Raw genomic sequence first — 21,958 nt, 5'->3', positions numbered from 1 at the left:
ATCTCTCGGCTCATGCAGTCACCTTTCAAGTTTAACAAACCCCAAACCATCTCTCTCGGCGTGTTTGCGCGCAAGCACAATGTCAACTTCTGGACCGTTCTGGTACCAATGCCAATTGCCTTTTTCCCAAGGCATTAGATTAGCTATTGTCTAGCTGTGGAGAGAGTTCTTATAAAATTGAATACACATTATGAGTTGATATTGGCATGTCACATATAATGTAATGTGGCCCCAAACCATATCTCTCGGCTCATGCAGTCACCTTTCAAGTTTAACAAACCCCAAACCATCTCTCTCGGCATGTTTGCGCGCAAGCACAATGTCAACTTCTGGACCGTTCTGGTACCAATGCCAATTGCCTTTTTCCCAAGGCATTAGATTAGCTATTGTCTAGCTGTGGAGAGAGTTCTTATAAAATTGAATACACATAAGTATTCTTGTTTTCTAAACAAGAGCAATAACAAGCTACTCAATTAGAAATCCTCCTGGCGAGCTTAGAAACTTGAGTTTGTAACTAAGTGGGGCACTAAGGTAGTTAAAAATATAGTGAAATTGGCTTAGTTGGGAATGTGTGATTTGCTGGTCTGGAGTCTACCTTAGCATGCTCTCTTGTCCTTGGGTTAATGCGCACCCAAAAAAAAACGAGTTTTTTTATCTCTTCTTGGTTAAAGACGAGCTTTTTAATGTTGCATGATTATGCTGCACTCCGTATACACTCTGTTTTTTTTTTTTTTTTTTTTTTTTTTTAATAGATTCTTCTTACTCAAAATGATTTATTAAGGAATTCATCACCGAGAGTGATTTGCTTGGATACCATGTAGAAAGTTGAATTACAATTGTATAGAGAGTACTGGTAGGAACACAATACATATGTACAACATACTTGTCCCTTATCTTTTTAGATGAAATGCAGAGATTTATGGATGGTCTGCTTACTTGAAGATTCATAAACAGTGTTTAAGTGAAGAATTTGCAACTTTACATAAGATGAATGAAATTATTGTATTACAAATAATGCTAGACAAGATGAATTTCATGGATGGTTTTTCCCAAATTCTCTCTCTCTCTCTCTCACCTACAATTTTCTTTTTCATTAGAGGAAAAGGAGAGTGGACCATGGAGCATACCAAAGATTTAGTAGTCACTACATCACAAGTTACCCGATGCCTCACGACACCTCTTAAGGTTCTTAGAATTACTTGCTTGTCTAGAATCTCCTTTTCCAATTTTCAAAAATTAGGCCACCTTTCCCACTGAAGCTTTCGTCAGCATTGACAATCAGTAAGATCTCTCTTTCTGGATGCTCGAATCTTTTGATGCACGGGCCATATATGATAAGGAGAAAGGGAGAGAATGTGTTAGTGCATGAGAACGACAACATAAACAGTCTGGTTAAGAATAGTAAACATGGTGGAGGTGGACTACCCCACTTTGGATAATTGATTGAATCCTTCCACAAGATATTACAGTTCTTCTAAGACCATAACTTTTGTGCCACAATTCTGATGTAGTTAATTATATAAATGACTGTTTGTCACTTTCACATAAACTAATAACTTTTTCTCCACCAATCACACTCAAAGTTGTGCCACAAAAGTTGTCCACAGACTTTCTGCATCCCAAAAGCTAAAAATTGGCTTGTGTCTAGCTCTAGGCACAAAGTAAATGAACCATTCACTTGGCATGGAAAGATCTGACCAGGCCTGGCTTGCAGACACGCACAGAACATGAGCATCTATGATGAACAAATTATGTTAGCAGTATTTTGAATGACTAAAATGTTAGATCAGAATCTAAGGTCACCAGAATCAAAGTCAAAATGGGGTGAAAAGTATTGATAAGATTTTATCTCTAGCCTTTCCTTTCTTTGTATAATTTGTGTTTTATGAAAAATATGATTTGAACATTTCATGTGCTAATGTAATTTGTTCAAGCTAAAATTGATGCCGCTACTCAGTAAAAATTAAATTTCTATGGACATTTAAAAAGAAAAAGGGGGGCGGGGTATGATCTAGCTATTCAAACTCTAAGATCATTATGCACATGTACAACGAAATCTGGCAACCATCACAAAATAACCATGTCATGCCTCTACCTTCACAGTGGCAGGAACATTTGCAGTAGGCATAATGTAATCAACTACATGATGAACACTGCGCCAGTTCCTTAAGGAGGGTGACAACATCATCTGATGATCCAAGAAGATATCGTGCATTTGATCGCTTTCGTCCAACAGCACAAGAGAAATAATTGTCGCCTTTGAGATCAAGTACTGAAGAACCCTCATATAGTGATGTTTTATCTTGCAATATAGGTTCTGGTGCAGTCCCACTTCCATGATTGGCTGCTTTCTTTTCTAAAGCAGACAAGGAACGTTGTTTCCTTAGGCGAGCTGCTTTAGACCCACTTTTACTGGCTGAAGTTTTTGGCGTGACAAGATTGGCTACCATGGCTCTCAATGCAGGTGGTGATTCAGAAGGAAGCTCTGGCTCAAAAAATGTATAGACATCTTCATCCTGAAGCATCAAAAGCAGATGCAATACTTAGTATTTCCATCATTCACATCTGATTACAAAGAAATATGTTTCAGTGTATCAGGTTCCTTATCCTAGAATTATCTTGAAAAACTATGGAAGCTTTAAAAATAAATCTAGCATGGTGAGAAAGGTTCAATATCTGAGGATTAGCCACCAGTGTTTTTAAAAACAAAATAAGAAATGCTCGAAATTAATAATTATGTTTTTTAGAATGTAGATAGTAGATACAACAATTAAACCTTACAAATATAGTCTCCTCAACAAGTTGTGAGAGTCAAAGCTACTGGTATAATAGGATGACTCAATCTTTTTTCTTTTTTTTTTCATTGTAAGACAGATGTCTCAAGTTACCATACAACAATCCATTCTGTATAAACATCTTGCACAAACTGTATACTTTAAGGCGCTTCCACCCAACAAGAAATTTGCTTACATTTTCCTCATTGTCAGAGGAAGAGAATCCAGCTCCATCAGTTGACAAGATTATGAATAATGGCACAACAATCCATATCATTTAAAATTTGATTAAGGACTCTATTGTTCATAAATCATGGTTTTCAGTTTAAGAGGTATATGCAACTCCAGCACCCATTCAGGATTGAACTCATGACCTCACTCTAACCCATGCTTTTTTTTTTATGATAAGTTCACACTCGAAGCCAGGCTTATGACAAGAATAAGCCATTTAGTTCAAAAACCATTGGCTCCTCTAGAATGCACTCCATAACCCATATGTTTTACTTCATATTTTAAATCAGTATTCTATGTGAAAACATAGCCATGGAGTGTAAGTTGGGACAACAAAAATAATTGTTTTGTACGCTTACTAACAGTTTGTAACTGCTTCTCATACATAAAGGTCAAAGTAGAAATAAATATTGTGAATGAAATTCAGCAAAGATACAACTGCTCTGTCTTCAAATCAAAACATTCATATATAAGAATACTTCTAATGACAGGAATGCTCCTCTTAAAATTAAAAAATTAATGAAAACACACCTTTGCTATAAAGTGCCCAATACACAGGACATAATCAATAGGTGACTTCATGCCTTTGTAATGAACTATCTCTCCCAAGATACGATCAATAGCTGCACCCTGTATACACATAAAATCATTGAAAATGAAATATTGACATGTGATTTTTTTTCCTGGTTGCAAATGGAATAACATGTGATATGAAAAGGCACAAAACAGTTATGAAAAGACTCCCAGCTACCTTCGTAACACCAACTGCTCGGACCTCAACAGATCGGCCACCTTGGATGACATCAACAGATGCATTGGAAATTGGACCTGTCCACAGATGCTGCAACATATCCCTTGCTTGAAGTCTTCCAAATTCAATATCTAATGTGGTAGTTACATTTTTACAAAGATTAATCAGCAAATGAACAAAATAACAAACACAGCACAGTCAAAATATCTTAACCAAAAGAAAATAGGGCATATATATATATTTTCTGGTACCTGCATACTTGTAGTTCCATACAAGAGAAGTTTCACGAACCTCAATATGGGATCGAGGTGTTCTTTCAGTAAAATACTCAAAAACATGCTGAAATCATAAACAAAGCATCAGAAGTCATAGAAGTCAATAAACCTTCATGCAAATAGTACTACTTGTAATTTTCTATTAAAAAATCATGTAATTAATATACAAACCTTAACACTGTCAACCCAATCCATGTGTAAATTTTCTGGCATTGTTGTCATCCATTTGCCTTTGGTAAGACGTAAAAACATCCCATTTTCTGCTGCCAACCACATGTTGTATTCACCAAAGTTCTGAACAAGAAGTTATTAGTCCTAAAGCATAATTTACATGTGACAGTATTGTTAGAGAATTCAAGAAAAATGAATGTACATCGTCCAAGACAGTTCTGTCACAGCCACTGAGGACAACAATTGTTGTCTTTGGGTCATCACAAAGCTTCTTTAAAGGTTCCTTAATATCTGGGTGCAGTTTAAACTCGAGTTCTTTTATTTGACCATTTCTCCCTAGGGCATCCACTGGTTCAGTTAAAGTAGAATTGAATCCCTGTGATGTGAAAGCACAATGATAAGGAATTTATTATATGTGGTATTGAATAATAAATTATGTAATTGAGTGAAATATGAAGTGAACTGTTAAAACACAGACAGATTGTCCAGTGAAAAAATAATTACCAGAATGAGCAATCGATTATTTGATTTCAAATAACGATCAACGGCAATGTTCGTTGGAAGTAAAGGTGGAACTTGTCTTGTCCTAAGTTGAGCTTCTACAATGGTATCATTGAGTTCACTAAATAAAAAGACAACTACAGAATTAGAAGAAAGCATGAGAAAGATTTAAGTTGAAAGAAAGAAAAGAAAAGAAAGGTGAAAATGCAACAAAAGAAAAATGGTAGAAAATTTTATTCTAGTGAATGAGAAAACAAAACAAACAGTCACGTGTAACCATAAACAGCTTTTTGGAACTTTAAGCAAATTCAACATAGGAAGTGAACAATAAAACTATTTCAGTATCAATGCCAATAGAACCATTACAAACAATGCAACTGCCAATATCTTCTTTGGGAAAGAAGTTTGTTTCAATCATTTCCATTTTTCTATTTATATGCCCCCCCCCCCCCCCCCCCAAACACCTCTCCCACTCTCTCTCTTTGGCTGCCATTTACATGGGTTGTTGTGGCAAAAGGTCATTGTTGTCACTTCATCTATATTTTAACTCCTTCAATGAAAACAAATGAGGCTATGCGGGAGAAATTGATATAACTTTCTTCTTTATATCCATGTATCCACTCCCTACAAACCTAGATTCGGGACTAGAAAACGTAAATGACACCACCCTGCAGTTAAACTATTTTATTTTATTTATTATAATATCTTATGCAACAGAAATATACTTATGCATAACCTATATCCCTTTAGAAATTAGAATTAACTCTTTTCCTATACAGAGGTCTGATAAGATCATGCAGGTGACATAGAATCCTCCAAGATTGCATGAGAAAGGTGAAAAAACATTGAGAAATTAACATCTTGAAAACAATAGTGCACATTTTTCTCATTAGAGGAACATATAGGGGGTAAAGAAAACTGCTCAGGACCTTTTTTATTCCATCAGTAACCATTTAAGAGCTCATTTGTTGCAAATTGAACTTAATTCCTTCCTTGTATGTGTATTACGGAGAGGGTGTAAATGCCAAACAAATAGACAAATACATAAACAGGACTGCAGTTCAAACTCCATGCATAATGAGCAATTTGCAGAACCAAGAATATGATCAACACCTTACAAAGGTTGCAGCCCATTCTTGAGATGTGTGAGTTGTCACATGCTTGAAATTATGCTGGTGCCTTTTTTCTCTTTCATCAGCTGGCATATCCAACGCGTATTTAATGGAAGCAGCAACATCAGTGATGTTCCAAGGGTTTACCAAAATAGCTCCAGCGCCAAGAGACTGTGCTGCACCTGCAAACTAGAAACAAAAAGGAAGATTTGACAAAAGTCCAACTTGATAATATCTCTTACCCGGACTATTAGCAGACTTAAATTGCATTTGCTGAAACAAATCACTAAACTTTTTCTTTTTAAAAGAAATTCCAAAATTCCTTAAATAACTAAAAAGTCATTCTCCTACTCACATCCTGCATAAAATTCCAAAACAATGAAGCAGTACAGCAAATCAGCTGCAACCACTTAACTATAAAACAGTCTTATAGAAAGCTGCTTGCCTTTGGTGAATTAAAATCTCTCATTCACCATGTTTCTCGATTACTACTAATTCTTCCAAAAAAGTATATAGTAAATTACTCATGGTAATGTTTTCTGATGATAAGAATACCAGAAACAGGTTTCCAAAAGATTATATCCTTGAAAAATGTCCACCAAAGTACTCAAGGAAAGTTCATCAAGTCTCAGGATTCCACTGAACAGATCAAAGTCCATTGATATTCTGGGATAGAAAATTTTGAATTTTTCTTCATTCCTTTATTAATAGATATTTCAAATCAATTGAAAGTCAATGAGAAGATATTTTATGTTACACCATTTCAATGATACAAGTTTCACAGGATTAAGTTAACATTTTAAGTACCGATTTATTTGAGTTGGAAAATCTCAAATTCCAGAGTAAAATTTGAGGATGAGTATCATTCACGAGGGGTTTGTTGTAGGGCAAAATATAGGGTTCTTTTTTTTTTGGGGGGGGGGAGCTTCCCGAATTTTATGATTTAGAGTTTTATTTCCTTGATTTTAGGTTTTTTTATTAAAAAAGAAAATCCAAACCAAATCAAAATCCTATTATTATAATGTATCAACTCAGAATCTATTCAGGAACATTTTCACTATGAAAATAAGTTTCTTGGACCCATTGAATAAGCCTAAAACCTCTAAATTGGAAAATAAAGATTCATATTTCAATAAGGTTGATTTTCTCTCATTTGGTGGATTCCAAAGTTTTTACTCGTGGAGTCCAAAGTTTATTTTACATATAAAAAAAAATAAGTTTTTACTTGTGGATTCAATGAGTCCCTAAAGCATTTAACGGTTTGCACCTAGCTAGAAAAAAAATCTAACCCTATCACATTTCCATTCTCCATCAATTTCTAATTAAAATTCAAACATAATTTCTTAAAAATAAATAATTTGGATCCTAACAGTGATTACAATAAGCATTAAGCCCCAAATACATCTTTAAGCTTACAACAAATGTAGTCAAAGGAAAAGGTAACCTTAAGGCGCCCCAAGCCATTGTATTTGCCCAAGTGAAGCCAGGCACCAAGTTCTAAATATGGTTATTATGCATATAATGAATCTAAATCATATGTATTTTTGATAAGTAAATCTAAATCATATATATTTAATGCTGATGCCTAATGCTTATTAGAAAAATTCAAACTGATAGGAGGCTGTATTAATTAATCTAATAATAAACTTTACAACAAGCTTATATAAACAACTTTAGAAAAAAAATCGAATCTATAAGATTATATGTTGAAATTTTTTATTAAAAAAAATCAGTTTCTAAATTGATGAAGAAAGAGAGTGAGACGGAGGGAGAGAGCATAAAGCAAGAAAAAGAGACATCTACTAACTTGAATTGAAGTACAAAACTACTCTTTTTTTTCAAATCACAAAATCACCCTCAGTTTTTTTATATTAAATTTCATTAAAGCTCTTGCCTCAAGTGCCTTATAATTTGTTTGAGGCACTCAAGCACTTGCCTAGGCTCTAAAGGCAAGTGCTTGCCTTAGAAAACTATCCTTTATCGCAGGGCTTCAGAGGCACTATAGTGGAGACTCACCATGCCCAAGTGCATAGATGAGTACCCAGCTTGCCTTTGACTACACCACTTACAACCAGTTCATCAACAACTAAAAGAAACCTTTCATAGATGTTAACTTCCTTCATCATCCTCATTCTATTATGTTTTATCATGGTCTCTAGCCAAAGTGCTACTTTTTTTCTTTTCTTTTTTACTGAGGACAAAGATTAGCTCCAAACTGGTTTGGGGCTATCTTTCCCAACCCACTAGGTGACAATTTATAAGACCATCCATATGTACTATTTAAACAAGTCACATGACTCATTAAAAAAGTCACTTGACTAAAACTATACACTGATAGTCTCTTCAATTGCCACATTATGGGATGGAGGAAGATAGCTCCAAACTTTGGAGCTAGAGTTTTTCCTTTTACTTATAGCCAAAACGTCTATGCTTGCAGCATATCACTTGATAATAGCCACACTTTGGTACCAACGTAACCAACCAACCAATAATCATACATAAAACCAAGTAATTGGAAAGCTTACCTCACTTAGAATTAGAACGCCTTTCTTGGAAGCTTGGCAGGCAACAAACTCATAGCTGACAAGATTCATCCCATCCCTTAAAGATGTAACAAGTGCTACATCTACACAAAAAGAAGTGAAGAAAAAACGTTTTAAGTGCAAACTTCCAACTAAACACAGCCTTTCATTCATACAACAGTGAAGAGGATTGGTTGATTTCATCTCCCTATTGATGGCTATCCTGTTGGATTTTGGTTAACCATAATGGCTGAATGCATCCCAACATGTAACAAATGTTGCTAAAATTTGGGGAGGCCAATAAGCATGTCGTGCATTTACCATTTTAGAAAGCTGATACCAACACTTTATTCAGTAAATGAAAACAATTTTAAAACATTGTTCATAGTGACAGTAACATCTCCTTTACAATTATCATTTGGTTAATGTGATCACAGTACTCCATGGGTATGCCAGAAAAAAAAATATCTATATTACCAATTTCCAGAAAATTGTCTTAATTTATTAAGGACAAGCAAAGGAACATACTACTCAAAATACGGAGAGCAGAATACACAAAGGAATTAAGCAACAAGAACCAAAAAAATAATAATAAAGAACACAGGCTTGCCAGAAGATTTTATTGCAAAGTCAACTGGCACAAGAACACCAGAAACAACATGGATTAGGAATTTTAGTGGTCTAATTTGTGTCCTCTTACTATTTCAACACCTCAGCCATGTTAAATAGGGGCTACAAGAGGTCAACTAATCGTCACCAAAGTTGAACTTAAGGCAAATGATTAAGAAATAAAGACAATAGAATTATGACTAATTGTTACGGCACAAAAATGAGTACCAGTAACAGCATATAGTGCACATAACGCGTGAAAGTCAAGAGATCGATCCTGTAAATAAAGAAGAGAATGCTTTAGATATCTTCACATTATCAGTCAACAAGAATAGTTGCAAGGGAAAACGTTTAGTAAAAATGTACCTAAAAGACTTATTGAGGTATAGTAAGAATAAAAAATTGAAGCAAGAAAGACCATCAATGTGATGATATTCACCAAATTTTCAGATTCTGCATCATCCATATGTGCCAATTTCACACAACTAAGAATAATAATAGCTACAATTCTCAAAAGTGGTTCATTTTTGTTTTGGTAAGTATCAAAAGTGATCTCATATTATATGAAATTTATATATAACTTTCTTTCTAAAACAAAGCAGTGCAACTGTGCCTTACACTCAATCCCAGAAAAACAAAACAAAACAAAACAAAACAAAACAAAACAAAGAAATGAGCCCTACCAAAATAATTTTGAAATTCTGAGGTGATTACCAATGTCTAAGCATTCAAATAAATATTTATGTTGCAATAACAGCACATTCTGACTGCTGATTAGTATAAATATTTTATTATATCTTAAACTAGTAAATTTCCATCTAAAAGGCCTTAATAAATTATAGAGAATAACAAAAATCGTATATATGATGTGAACCCTTGCTAACCATTCAAGGAAGTTATTGTTTAATTCTATGTATATCATTTTATAATTAACTGGATTGAAATAAAAGTTGACAAGGTAAAGACAAACCAGATGATGTATTGGAACTGCAGTCAGAGTTCCAAATCTTCCATTAATGCGTCCAACAATCTCATGAACCTGGCTTGTAAGCTTTTGATCTATCAAAGAAACAAGTACACTGTATTGATAGTGGTTTCTCTAAGATTAAAATAAGATTTTGGAAGTTTTGAATTTTATATCCAGGCCAGCAGAGCAAGTACTTCCAATTAAAACCCTCAGAATGATACTTCTATAAATTAACTTTATTAAAATAACCACAAACAAAGGCATGCATGACCAGGGCCGGCCCTAGGCCTAGGCCACCGCCTAGGGCCCCCTACTAGAGGAAGGCCCCAAATTTTGGGGTAAAAATTGATATATTTAAAATAAAAATAGAGATATAGGAAGAAAATAAAATTTGTTTTATAATTTTCCTCTACTTTTAAGAAGTCCCAAAGTATTGAGTAATACTAAAGATAATACAACTTTAAATACATGGGTCTTACAAATAGAGTAATGCTATAGTTTTACAAACTATTTTACAACATATTTACAAACTATTGTTGTGGACAAATTCTTACTGGTTCTTATTAGGGCCCACCGATAATATCACTTTTTTATTTATCTATAATCATTCACCGCATCATCAGTTTGTAAAACTTTTTGTAAAAGAATTTGTATCTCTAGCATTTTCCCTTGCAAATATGTGTCACTAATCGCAAGAAATAATTCTGATAAGAAAATGCTAGAAATATCATTAATTTTACTTGAAAATTTTACAAATTGATTTGACAATTAATATGATACGTGGATGTCAATAACCTATTAAATGCATTTTTGAATTTTTATTGTGATTAATAATACATCTTTGTAAGCCTCATGTTGTAAAATTTATAATATCCCTAACATCATTCATTCAAATACTTGTTTATTATCTTCTAAAAGTGTCACTAATCGCATTCATTTCTACATCATTTGAAAGTTTTTTTTAGTAAAATTTGTTATAGCTTTAGCATTTTTCCAAAAAAAAAAAAAAAAGCATATTACAAAATAAAAGGAATAGATTTTTGTTATAAAAAAATTATGATATTAAATACCAGTTAAATATTATTTAAGTGATAACAAAAAGGCCCCATTTAAATATATTGCCTTAGGCCTCCAAATTTGTTGGGCCACCCCTGTGCATGACACTATTGTAGGCAAGGCGAACCAAGAAAAAATGAACATTGATGATGATAACATAATCAACCAGCCACCCAAAACACTCTCATGTAACTACAATATAAAAGACCTTTTTTTGAACGTCTATCGTTGAAAATGTCACTGGAAAACGAGTTTTTGTTCTTCATTCCCAGGATGTTTCATTCATCCACTATTAGCTACAAAGCTCTTCTTTGCTTCGTGCTTTTCATGGCCATCTTAGCTTTCTGGTTGGCTCCAGGTGGGCTAGCGTGGGGTCTCTCCAAGTCCAAAACTCCCTCTTTCATTCCTGGTCCACCAGGGTTCCCATTCACTGGCTTACTCACTGTTTTCACTGGGCTAACCCCGCACCGAGTTCTTGCCAACCTTGCACATAGCTTCAAGGCTATGCCTTTAATGGCTTTCTCTGTGGGGTTCACTCGGTTTGTCATCTCTAGCCACCCTGAGACTGCTAAAGAAATCCTCAATAGCTCTGCTTTTGCTGATAGGCCAGTGAAAGAGTCAGCTTATGAGTTGCTCTTTCATAGGGCTATGGGCTTTGCTCCATATGGTGAGTATTGGAGGAACCTAAGGAGGATCTCAGCTACCCATTTGTTTAGTCCGAAAAGGATTGCTGGGTTTGAGGGTTTTAGAGTTGAAGTAGGTCTTAAAATGGTGGAGGAGATTAAGGCTTTGATGGTTGAGAATGGTGGTGTCGAGGCTAAAAAGGTGCTTCATTTTGGGTCTTTGAATAATGTGATGATGACTGTGTTTGGAAAGTGCTATGAGTTTAAGGAAAAGGGAGATGGGTTTGAGCTTGAGAAGTTGGTGAGTGAAGGGTATGAGTTGCTGGGGATATTCAACTGGAGTGACCATTTTCCTCTCTTGGGCTGGTTGGATTTGCAAGGTGTGAGGAGGAGGTGCAAGACTTTGGTCTCGAAGGTGAATGTTTTTGTTAGAAAGATCATAGAGGAGCATAGGACGAAAAGGGCTGATAAGGAAACTCTTGGGGACTTTGTTGATGTCCTGCTTGATTTGGAGAATGATGAAAAACTCAGTGACTCTGACATGATTGCTGTTCTCTGGGAAATGATTTTTAGAGGAACTGATACAGTGGCTATACTCTTGGAATGGATTCTTGCAAGAATGGTTTTACACCCAGAAATCCAGCTGAAGGCTCAGGCTGAAATAGAAAACATAGTTGGAAGTTCAAGGGTTGTTTCTGATTCTGACATTCCCAACCTGCCTTATCTGCAAGCCATTGTCAAGGAGTGTCTCAGGGTTCACCCACCAGGGCCTTTGCTCCCATGGGCTCGTCTAGCTATCCATGATGTTCATGTTGGTGACCACTTTGTTCCAGCTGGGACAACAGCCATGGTTAACATGTGGGCTATCACTCATGATGAGAAAGTGTGGTCAGAGCCAGAGATGTTCAAGCCAGAGAGGTTCATTGGTGAAGATGTGAGTATCATGGGGTCTAATCTAAAGCTGGCTCCTTTTGGTTCAGGAAGGAGGGTCTGTCCAGGAAAAGCAATGGGTTTGGCCACTGTGCACCTCTGGTTGGCTATGTTGCTTCAGAGCTTCAAATGGGTTCCTTCTGATGACAAAGCTGATGTGGACTTGTCTGAGCGCCTTAAGCTGTCTATGGAAATGAAGAGTCCATTGCTCTGCAAGGCTATTCCTAGGGGTGCTTGACACATGTTGCTCTGGGGTTGAGTTGTGCTGAAAAAAAATGTGGGCCTGGTTCTATTTCCTAAAATATAGGGTGCTTTACAAATTAGGTCTAGGTTTTAGTAGTCAGTTATCTTCCTCAGCTTTATATTATTATATATAGTACGCCAGGGTTTATGGGTCTGTGCCAGCTTTGCTTTGTGCTATGGGAGTGAAGTTACATGTAACTTCTACAAGCTATACTTTCTTAATGGGGACCTTCTTGCAGCTGCAGCTGCAGCTGCAGCATGTTTGTTTTTTCTTTTTTTTTTGGGCTGATGTGTGTAGAAATGGACCTAATGGTGGCCCCAGCACAGCAGTACCTATCGTTTGGCATTAGCTATATAATATAGGCTTTATATGTGCATGGCTCTGTAGTCTTCAAGTCTGTACACAGTTTTAAATGGTTTGATGTGGAATGACAATCTTAGGTATATTAATTGTTCTAAAAATTGTCAACAATGAATCTTAATTGACCAATTTAAAGCATATAGGTAGCATTAAAAAGTGTCACATGAAAAGAAGGGGGAAGGGGGACTGGGGAACAAAAAATAAAAAGTCGTAGATTCTTAATCAAGATATTTTTATATAAGTAACAAAGATCTTTTCTTTTGCCACACAAGAATCGCAATTCAGCTAGTTTGCTATAAAGCTAGACGGTTTTAGAAATCTTTGGATGTGGTTACAGAGTGGAGGTATAGATAGGGTTAAATGGTAAGACAGGATTCATGCATAGCAAAACTCATGTAATTAATTTTAGGGCCCTCTTAAGTTGACTAGTAACCAACCCCAAGTATCTTTCCAATGATACGAATGTAAATGGAGCAAATATAAGAAGGAACATACACTCAGGAACATCTGTCCTTGTTGGCACAGCAATCTGTAGCAAAACTACTTTATCACGCCACTGTGGATTTTCTTCAAGGAACTTTTCAAATGCCAATATCTTTTGTGGAATTCCCTTTATCATATCAAGACGATCAACCCCCAACATTACCTGCCCATAGAAGAAAAATTACAAAAGGAAATTTAAAACAAAACAAACAGATAGTAGCAAGTCTATCAAACAAGACTAAGAATTCCAGAATGAAGACATTGACTCATATATAAGCAAAAACATATTCACAAGGACCATGTGTGGACAACCAGCACATAACACCACCACCCACCCCAATAGTCAAACAGAAACATCTTGATAATAAAACCTATTGAGGAAGACAATGATTTCAGAATTGGAATCATTCATTTAAATATAAGAGACAGAAAGAATTACTCAAAAGAAGAGATCTAAAAAATTCAACAGATATCTTATGATGAGGACTTCTTGTTTGTTATAATAAAGAAAAAGAGGCTAAATTTTGGAAGAATAGCCAAAAATCCAAATTGTATCCAATGCCTACAATTTTATATAGTGACAATATATGCATAATTTGACCATCTTTTCACAAACTATAACGCTCGGTTTTATATTTTAATGAGCAATTTTAGAAGAACCTTTTCAAATTCAAGACCTACAAATATGGTGGTGCTTCAAATGGAACAAGTAGCTCTTACCTTTCGGCCAGCAAATCTTTGTTTCAATTCTTTCATGTGTTCCTGAACTAGAGGGAGGTCAATAGCTCGAACAAATCGTTCAGAATCTATCCCAATAGGAAACTGTTGTTCCAAGCTCCCAAGAAAACAAAATATAGGCATCATGAGGAAGAATTTAGGGAGGATTCCATATTGATAATATAATCACTGCTGACAAACCCATGAAATACAAAAAATAAAACTGCAGATTCAAATAAAACAATGGAAGAAAGAGAAAATCAGCTAATTTGTACCGCAGCTACACGAGTAAGCTTTCCTTGATCCTCTACTCCTTCAGGTGTACCCTCAAGCCCAAGAATACGAGTACATGCACTTACTTGCATAATCATATGTGTGGAAACTGGTAAAAGATCCACAAATTGATATGTTAGTGGTGTTGAACTATATATAGAGCTGATTTAGACAGACAACATGAAAGTTGTTCAATGAATTGTAATTGAAATTACTAGATAAGCATCAGAAAAGAGGCCTGACGATGGATTTATTCATTCTTTTTGGTTACAGGCTGCTAATGGCAGGATTAAAGCACCAAAAGGGGGTATGTGGAAATGGCCCCAAAATACTCTAATCTCTAGGGAGAAGCAGGAAATTTACTTTACACATTGAGGACAGATATTAAATTCTTTTCAATAAGAGTGTATTTGATATAACTGGGTGACATTGTAAGCATCATTTTGTTTAACAATGTTGGACCATGAGTTGTACCACTTCACCTCAAAACCAATTGGTAATGAGGAAGACACTCAAATTTTTTATGGAATTCGACATCATGGCCCGCAGACCCATTTTTAAAGCGGTTGTAGAGAGTCAAATTGTGGTCTCCCCAACAGTCCCTCCCTCACAATGACACTCTCGCGACTCGAACCATGACCTTGGCTCTGATACCATTTGTCGGACCATGAACTGTGTTACTCCACGTCAATACCAATTGGTAACGAGCAAGACACACTCAAATCTTTTATAAAATTCGACATCGCACCCTATGGACCTATTTATTTTAGAGCTGTTGTAAGGAGTCGAATTGTGATCCCCCAACAAACAAAAACTCTTTCTTTTGCCTCTCACGTTTAACTTTCCAGAAATCCTAGATTTTCCAATGGTAAGGGAAGATTTAATAATTCCATATTCCACGGAACTAGAATATTCTGTTAACATGATGTAACTACGTTAGATTATGGAGGACATTAATTAGGATCAGGGCATGTAGTCAACTCCTACATTTGCTTGCTTCTTTTTAAGTTAATTTTCCTAAAGTCCTGACCAAAGCTCCCAAGAGCAGGCTACTGTATTTCAGTTGCAGTTGCAGAGTGTTCAGAAAGTTTCCCATTGGTTTAATTAACATGGTCTACATCATTGTTGTGAAGCAGACAAACAGAGTCAATATTCTCATTTAATTACACAGTTCCTTTCCTAGGAGCAACACTCATCAATCAGCCTGTTTTACATGTAGAGCCTTGCCTTCTGTGCAGCCAGTCCCAAGCCCAAAAGAGGGGTTGTAAGAGATACAAATTCACAGTAAAACCCTCAGTCAAACATTGTGCACGAATTGAAATATTCACATAATGAAAGGGGGGAAAATTGAGCAGCTGAACCCTAATAAGCAACATATAGTTACTAATGTGTATCAGTTTTATTCCCTCAAAAAGAAAAATAAAATGTATCAATTTTAACAGGACATCTCACAAATATATGTTTAGACAAGTTCAAAACATGACACTTTGCACCCTACCCCAACAATGTGCTGATGACGAACCAGCTACTATTAGCACAACTAGATAGAAATCATTCTGTCTATACAAGTTCTTACATGTTACAACCAAAGAATGCCTGCTCTACCCTGTGATTACTATGAAAATCCAGTTGCAGGCATCTATTTTCTTTGCTGCTTACATTCATGTAAGTTATAGCACTTATTTCCAATTTCATTTGTTTTAGAAATACCTGAAGCTTTGCTTCTTGGCAGGCTAGACTTCTTTCAGACCAATATGATTTCCCAGGTATGCTTGCCCTGTTCTGAAACTGAAGCTACTTTTTTCTCTTTCACTACACCAAACCCACAAACTTTTTCCCAAATAAATGCTTTCCGAATCCAATAATATTTTAATAAACATGTATAATACGTTGCCATATGATATGTTAATCTTCCCACACAGTAAACCCCAGGCATCTTTGTTGGAAAGTATGATTGCAACCTTTATATCTTTAAATGTGTTGCTAACAAAGTTGCAGGATTTCCTATAGCAAGTGATTCAAGTTGAGGGAACAAAAAGAGGTAGGTGAAGGCCTAAAATTTGATTGATCAATTACAAAGTGAATCCACATTAGGTTGTTAAGAAGCAACATATTTATAAAATTAGTGTACCTTAAATGAGAGTGCTAAGATGAATAAGTGGAAATACAAGAAAAGATAGGATTTGAAATGAGGAAATTCTATTAAGATAATGGGGCCCTTATTTGATGAAAAAATGAGGGAGAGTCACTTGAGATGGTTTGGTCATCTTTAGATGAGAGTGAATAATGCACTAGTGAAAACGTGGTGAGTTGATTCAAATTGGGGAAATGAGAAAAGGTAGAGGAAGACCAAAAATAACATTAATATAATAATAGCTAAAAAGGACACGTCAATTAAGAAAGTAACAGAGAATATGACTTTAGATAGAATAGAATGGTGTAAAAGAATACATGTGGCCAAATTTGACTAGTTTGTTAAGGATTCATAGCCAATCTAAACTTTTTTGGGACTAAGGCTTGGCTATTGTACTTATCAAAAAATCTACAAGATCTATAAACATTAAACACTTTGCATTTGTTGGTTGTTCAACTATTATCGAATATAAATTTCCAAATGTTATGTATCAACCAATATTGTTAAATTATTGACTATCCCAAAAGTTTAAATTATTGGGATATGATAAATTTAATCATTTAACATCATACTTCTAACATTCCCCCTCATGTGTGGGCTTAAACTCTCTTTTAATAGGTGAGGCCCAACACATGGGATTTTAAATGGGAAGTAGAGTGGAGGAGGCAGGGATTAAACTTAGGACCTTCTACTATGATACTATGTTAAATTACCGATTGTTCTAAAAGTTTAAGATATTGGGATATGGGATATTTAATCATTTAGCCACATACTTCTAATAAATATAATATGTTGGCATCAAAAACGGTCCTATAGTAGTCAATCATTTAAAATTATAGTATTACTAACATAAAAAGTAAATAAATAAATAGAAGAGGATAGAGCATATAAACCAAGACCCAAACATAGGCGTACAACATGTAGGATGTTTGATGTTTCTCATCCAAATGCAGCAATTTTTTACATGTAACCAAGAAGAAGGTGAATCCAATTTTTAATCCCCTTGGGAAACATCAACCAAGGCACAGGTCAGAAACATGACCAGACTTTACCACGAACCAAAGTCTACCACTAAATTTGGATGACATTTGAAAGCCTTCCTAGACATGAGAACTACAAATAGCAGTCTAATCCTATGAAGCATGATGAAGCAAAAAACTAGACATGTCCAAATAATATGCTGCAAAATTAATAGCTTACCCAACTAAATCAGCAGCAATGACAGATCTTAACAGCTCTGATCGAGAAGGAAGGGTCCTATGTATTTCAGAGGAGGGAAATGGAGTATGCAGAAACCAACCAACTTTCATTTTGCTGTTATATTCTTTTAGACATTTTGGAAGAAACATTAGGTGGTAATCATGGCACCAAACAACATCTCCCTCCTCATAATGTTGGTTTACCACATCAGCAAACATTTGGTTTGCCCTCTTATATGCATCAAATTGAGATTGGAAACTACGGGTGGTTGCAAGGCGGTCTTCCTGTGGTAGCGAAAGATAATGAAAGAGAGGCCACAAGATGTTGTTACAATATCCATTGTAATATTGATGAACAATCTCTTCATCGAGAAATACGGGGATGCACCTCTGCAGTAAATAAAGAAATGTTAGGAGGAGAGAGCACTCTACATTATTTGCTTATGTATTTTGGGGGGGGGGGGGGGGGGGGGGGGGTGTGCAAAACTTAGACATCTGAAACCAATGATGTGATTCAGGATTATAGATGAAATTTGTTTCAGTTTTTTTGTTTTATGGCAACTTCAAGTTCTAATCAAGATTTTCAAACCTTTTCAGCTAAAGCTTTAGTAAGTGCTCTTTGTCCAACATCATCAGGTACATTTACACCTGCCCAACCAATCCATCTAGCGTCAAACTCCTTCACGCCTTCAAAACAATTACAAGGCTTTATTTAGCCTTCACTTATGTGAAAAAGGAGAATAAAAAAATAAAAATAAAACACACACAAATAAACAGTAAGTGAAGGGCAAAATATAATATCACTCAGCAAGATTGAAAAAGGTAAAAAGAAAATAGTACATGTATTGCACAGCCATTTTTTTTAAATTTCAAATATAAGATGCAGACAGAATAATAGGGGATAACACAAAGTTTGAAATCAATCACTAACCTAAAAGTGCAGTGACTAGGCCCCCCCACACTCATCTCAAGTTGCCATGAGTCCTCGCCCTTTCTAGTAGCAGAGACCGGCAACCTATTGGCTACCACCAACAAACGTTGTTTAGCAGGCCGCCCATCTTGCCATTGACATCCATCAGCAAAAGCTCTCGCAAATGCATACGCATCATAGAAATCTTCCTCTTTAGGTACAGCCCAAATGTCACCCTCCGCTAAACGCGAATCATTCAACAGCTCTGCCTCTTTGTTACCATCTCTTGCCTCATCAATCTGCTGGAAATTCCGGCTAGATTTCCTTAGCTCCCTTTCCCTCAGAAGCCTTTCTAGTCTAGTTGTTTTTGGTGTCATGGGACTGCCATTATTATACTTGTTTACTGGCATTCGTTTAGTCTGCAACATAACCTGCAATTTTTGCACGGTTTCAAGGTCATGCCTACACAAGTATACACGTTCACTCATTTAAATGTTAGATTGTCTCCAATACTACAAACCAAAATTGTCCCATCTTATCCACTCAAATTTCTTAACCTTTACAGAGTGTCATGAACCACACCAAGACATTGCTCACATAATAATCCAAATAGTCAAAATTTGTGTTCTACTTCAAAATTCAAATCAATAGATAGTCAATACTTTACCTCCCTAACTAAGAGGTCTAATAAACCTACCACAAACCTTCCCAAGAATGGTCCATACTTATCAAAAAAAACAAAAAATCATACTGTGCACTAACCTATCAACTGAGTAAAAAAACATACTTATATCAAGCTTGACAATGATTGTAAATATCTGGGTTTTTTTTTTTTTTTTCCCAAAACTGCCAATCTTTAAGAAATAAAAAAAGGTTAAACAATAATAAATTTAAAATTAACATTTAAAAAAATAAACCCATCAATGGAAAATCAAAATGAGGATTGGTTACAATCTTTAGAAACCCAAAAAAGAGAAAAAGAACACCACCACAAAAATCAAAGACAAATACAAAATAATTAAATTAATTTTTTTTTTTTTTTGTAAAAAAAAAAAACCCCATTATTCACAATGGGGTGCACACATAAACAAGAATGACCACAGGAATAAAGTTAAAGAAACTAAAAAAAGAAAAGGAAAGAAACCCAAAAGGGTTCTTTGTGAGACTCACCAGGTTGTTTTGTGCAATGCTGATCTCTTGAGAAGAATCCATGACGTTCATGACCAAAATGTGTCACTGACCTCACCTCCCCTCACCAATCCAAAAAGCTTTTGCTCTTTTTCTTCTTTGAATGTAAGAGCCTGAGCCTGAGCCTGAGCCTCTTTATATGTTGAAAGCTGAGAGGCTGATGAGCCCATATGGTGACGAGAGAGGAAGCAACTTGCCCAACCGATATTTTAGCCTGTGGCTGTGGTCACGAAAGTTATGAAAAAATTTTAAAATTAAAAAAAGAAAAAATCTCTCTATTCAGAATCAAATTACGATGAATGATGATTATTATTATCGAACATAAAATGGAAACTATAAACCAAAAATGAGAAACAATTTAATAGCCCAGAAAAGAGAGGGATCTCCAAATTTATAATAAGAACCGATATTGCTATACGGTATATATATATATATACTAACTCAGCTTTTGGTTTTTGGGTGGACACTGCAAAAAGCTATATATATATATATATAAATTTTCTTTTGGCCATGCAGTTGACACCGAATAGTGTCATTCAGACATTTGTTAGTTACTTTATGTTTATATATAGAGGTGCAAAGCAGGGGTACTGTATCAAGTTCCAACATTGCCCACATGGAGACCCCACTAAAGATATTATCAATAGTTTCTATCTTTACATTATGGCAGATTCATATGTTTCTTTTATAGCCCCTACAGAATCTGGAATTCTTTTTTCTTTTTCTTTTTCTTTCTTTTTTTTAAAATTTTTTTTTATGACCTTGCTATTGGTTTATAATCATTGATGTGAGTGAAATATCTGTTCCAAATAAAATCTTATCACCCATTGACCAATAGCTATGTGAAAACAAAATTTTTAAAATGATATATCTGCATTTAACCCTTAACCATCCATATTGGGATAACCACTTTGTCTTTGTCTATAATAATTATATAGGTACAACTGAATTGTACTATATACTTTATTCATTTTGATATTCATTTTTGTCATACTTAGTGTCTGTTTGAATATCGCTTATTTTGTTGAAAACTGAAAACAATAAAAAAATAATAAAAAAGTTATTGTTCACTCTGCGATTATAGTTCATATGTCTTGGTGCATTGTTCATGTCCCAGGCGCTGGTAAAAAAAAAAAGCTGAAAACGCAAAAAATGCCAGACGTAGGGAGTATCCAAACGCATACTAACTCTTTTTTTTTTTTTTGGTATGTATCATACTTACTTAATCTTAACCATTCACCTATTATTATAAAAATATATATTAAATAATGCAATATAATAAGTATGTTGTGTACATAACAAAATGTACACCATAGAATTATCTGTATTTTCTTATCATATAGATAAGATCAAGAATTGCCAACGGGGGTTTGGCTCAGTTGGGTATGGTTTGTTCGCTCTGCCTAACACGCTCAGGTTCAATTCCCGCTACCAGCAGGAGTCCATTGGTGGGCATCACATCCCTAAGTGGGTGTGCTCTGCCCGGAGGTTTAATATAACCATAAACACCCTCATTTTTTATTCAAAAAAAAAAAAAAAAAAAAGATAAGATCAAGAATTAAATTATTAAAACAATGAGATACATGGGATATGTATAATGTTCTCTTATTTGCTCCTCCCCTCACAAAATGGAAAAGAAATCTTTTTTTAAAATTATATTTTATTTATATATGTATGTAATTTTTTAAAGTCTCGTTCCTCTTACGCATGACTATGCTTTGTCAATTTTCGATAAATAAACAAATAACCTCTTAATACCCTCCCCCCCCCCCCCCCCCCCCCCCGCTTTATTTGGCTTTTTAAGCTTATTTTGGTGGGTCCCATATCTACAGAAAAATCATTCCTTATTTTCTATAGTAATTTTAACAAACAAGTAATCATTAAAGCAAATCTAAACGCACTTTTAAATATAGAACAAATAAAATATA

General features: G+C 35.2%; 1 protein-coding gene and 1 pseudogene across 1 annotated transcript; one reads left to right on the top strand and one right to left on the bottom strand.

The window, feature by feature from the left end:
* Positions 1-1,820: 1,820 nt before the first annotated feature.
* Positions 1,821-20,527, bottom strand: LOC126726353 (alpha,alpha-trehalose-phosphate synthase [UDP-forming] 1-like; annotated as a pseudogene).
* LOC126726354 (cytochrome P450 78A5-like) lies at positions 11,178-13,227 on the top strand. The gene has a single exon (XM_050431581.1). The coding sequence runs from the start codon at positions 11,204-11,206 to the stop codon at positions 12,758-12,760; it is 1,557 nt and encodes a 518-aa protein (XP_050287538.1). The 5' UTR covers positions 11,178-11,203; the 3' UTR covers positions 12,761-13,227.
* Positions 20,528-21,958: the final 1,431 nt, after the last annotated feature.

The sequence above is a fragment of the Quercus robur genome, chromosome 5, assembly GCF_932294415.1.
Source record: "Quercus robur chromosome 5, dhQueRobu3.1, whole genome shotgun sequence".
Lineage (NCBI taxonomy): Eukaryota > Viridiplantae > Streptophyta > Magnoliopsida > Fagales > Fagaceae > Quercus > Quercus robur.
The sequence above is the reverse complement of the archived record's forward strand: the minus strand, read 5'-3'. Positions and strand labels throughout refer to the sequence as shown.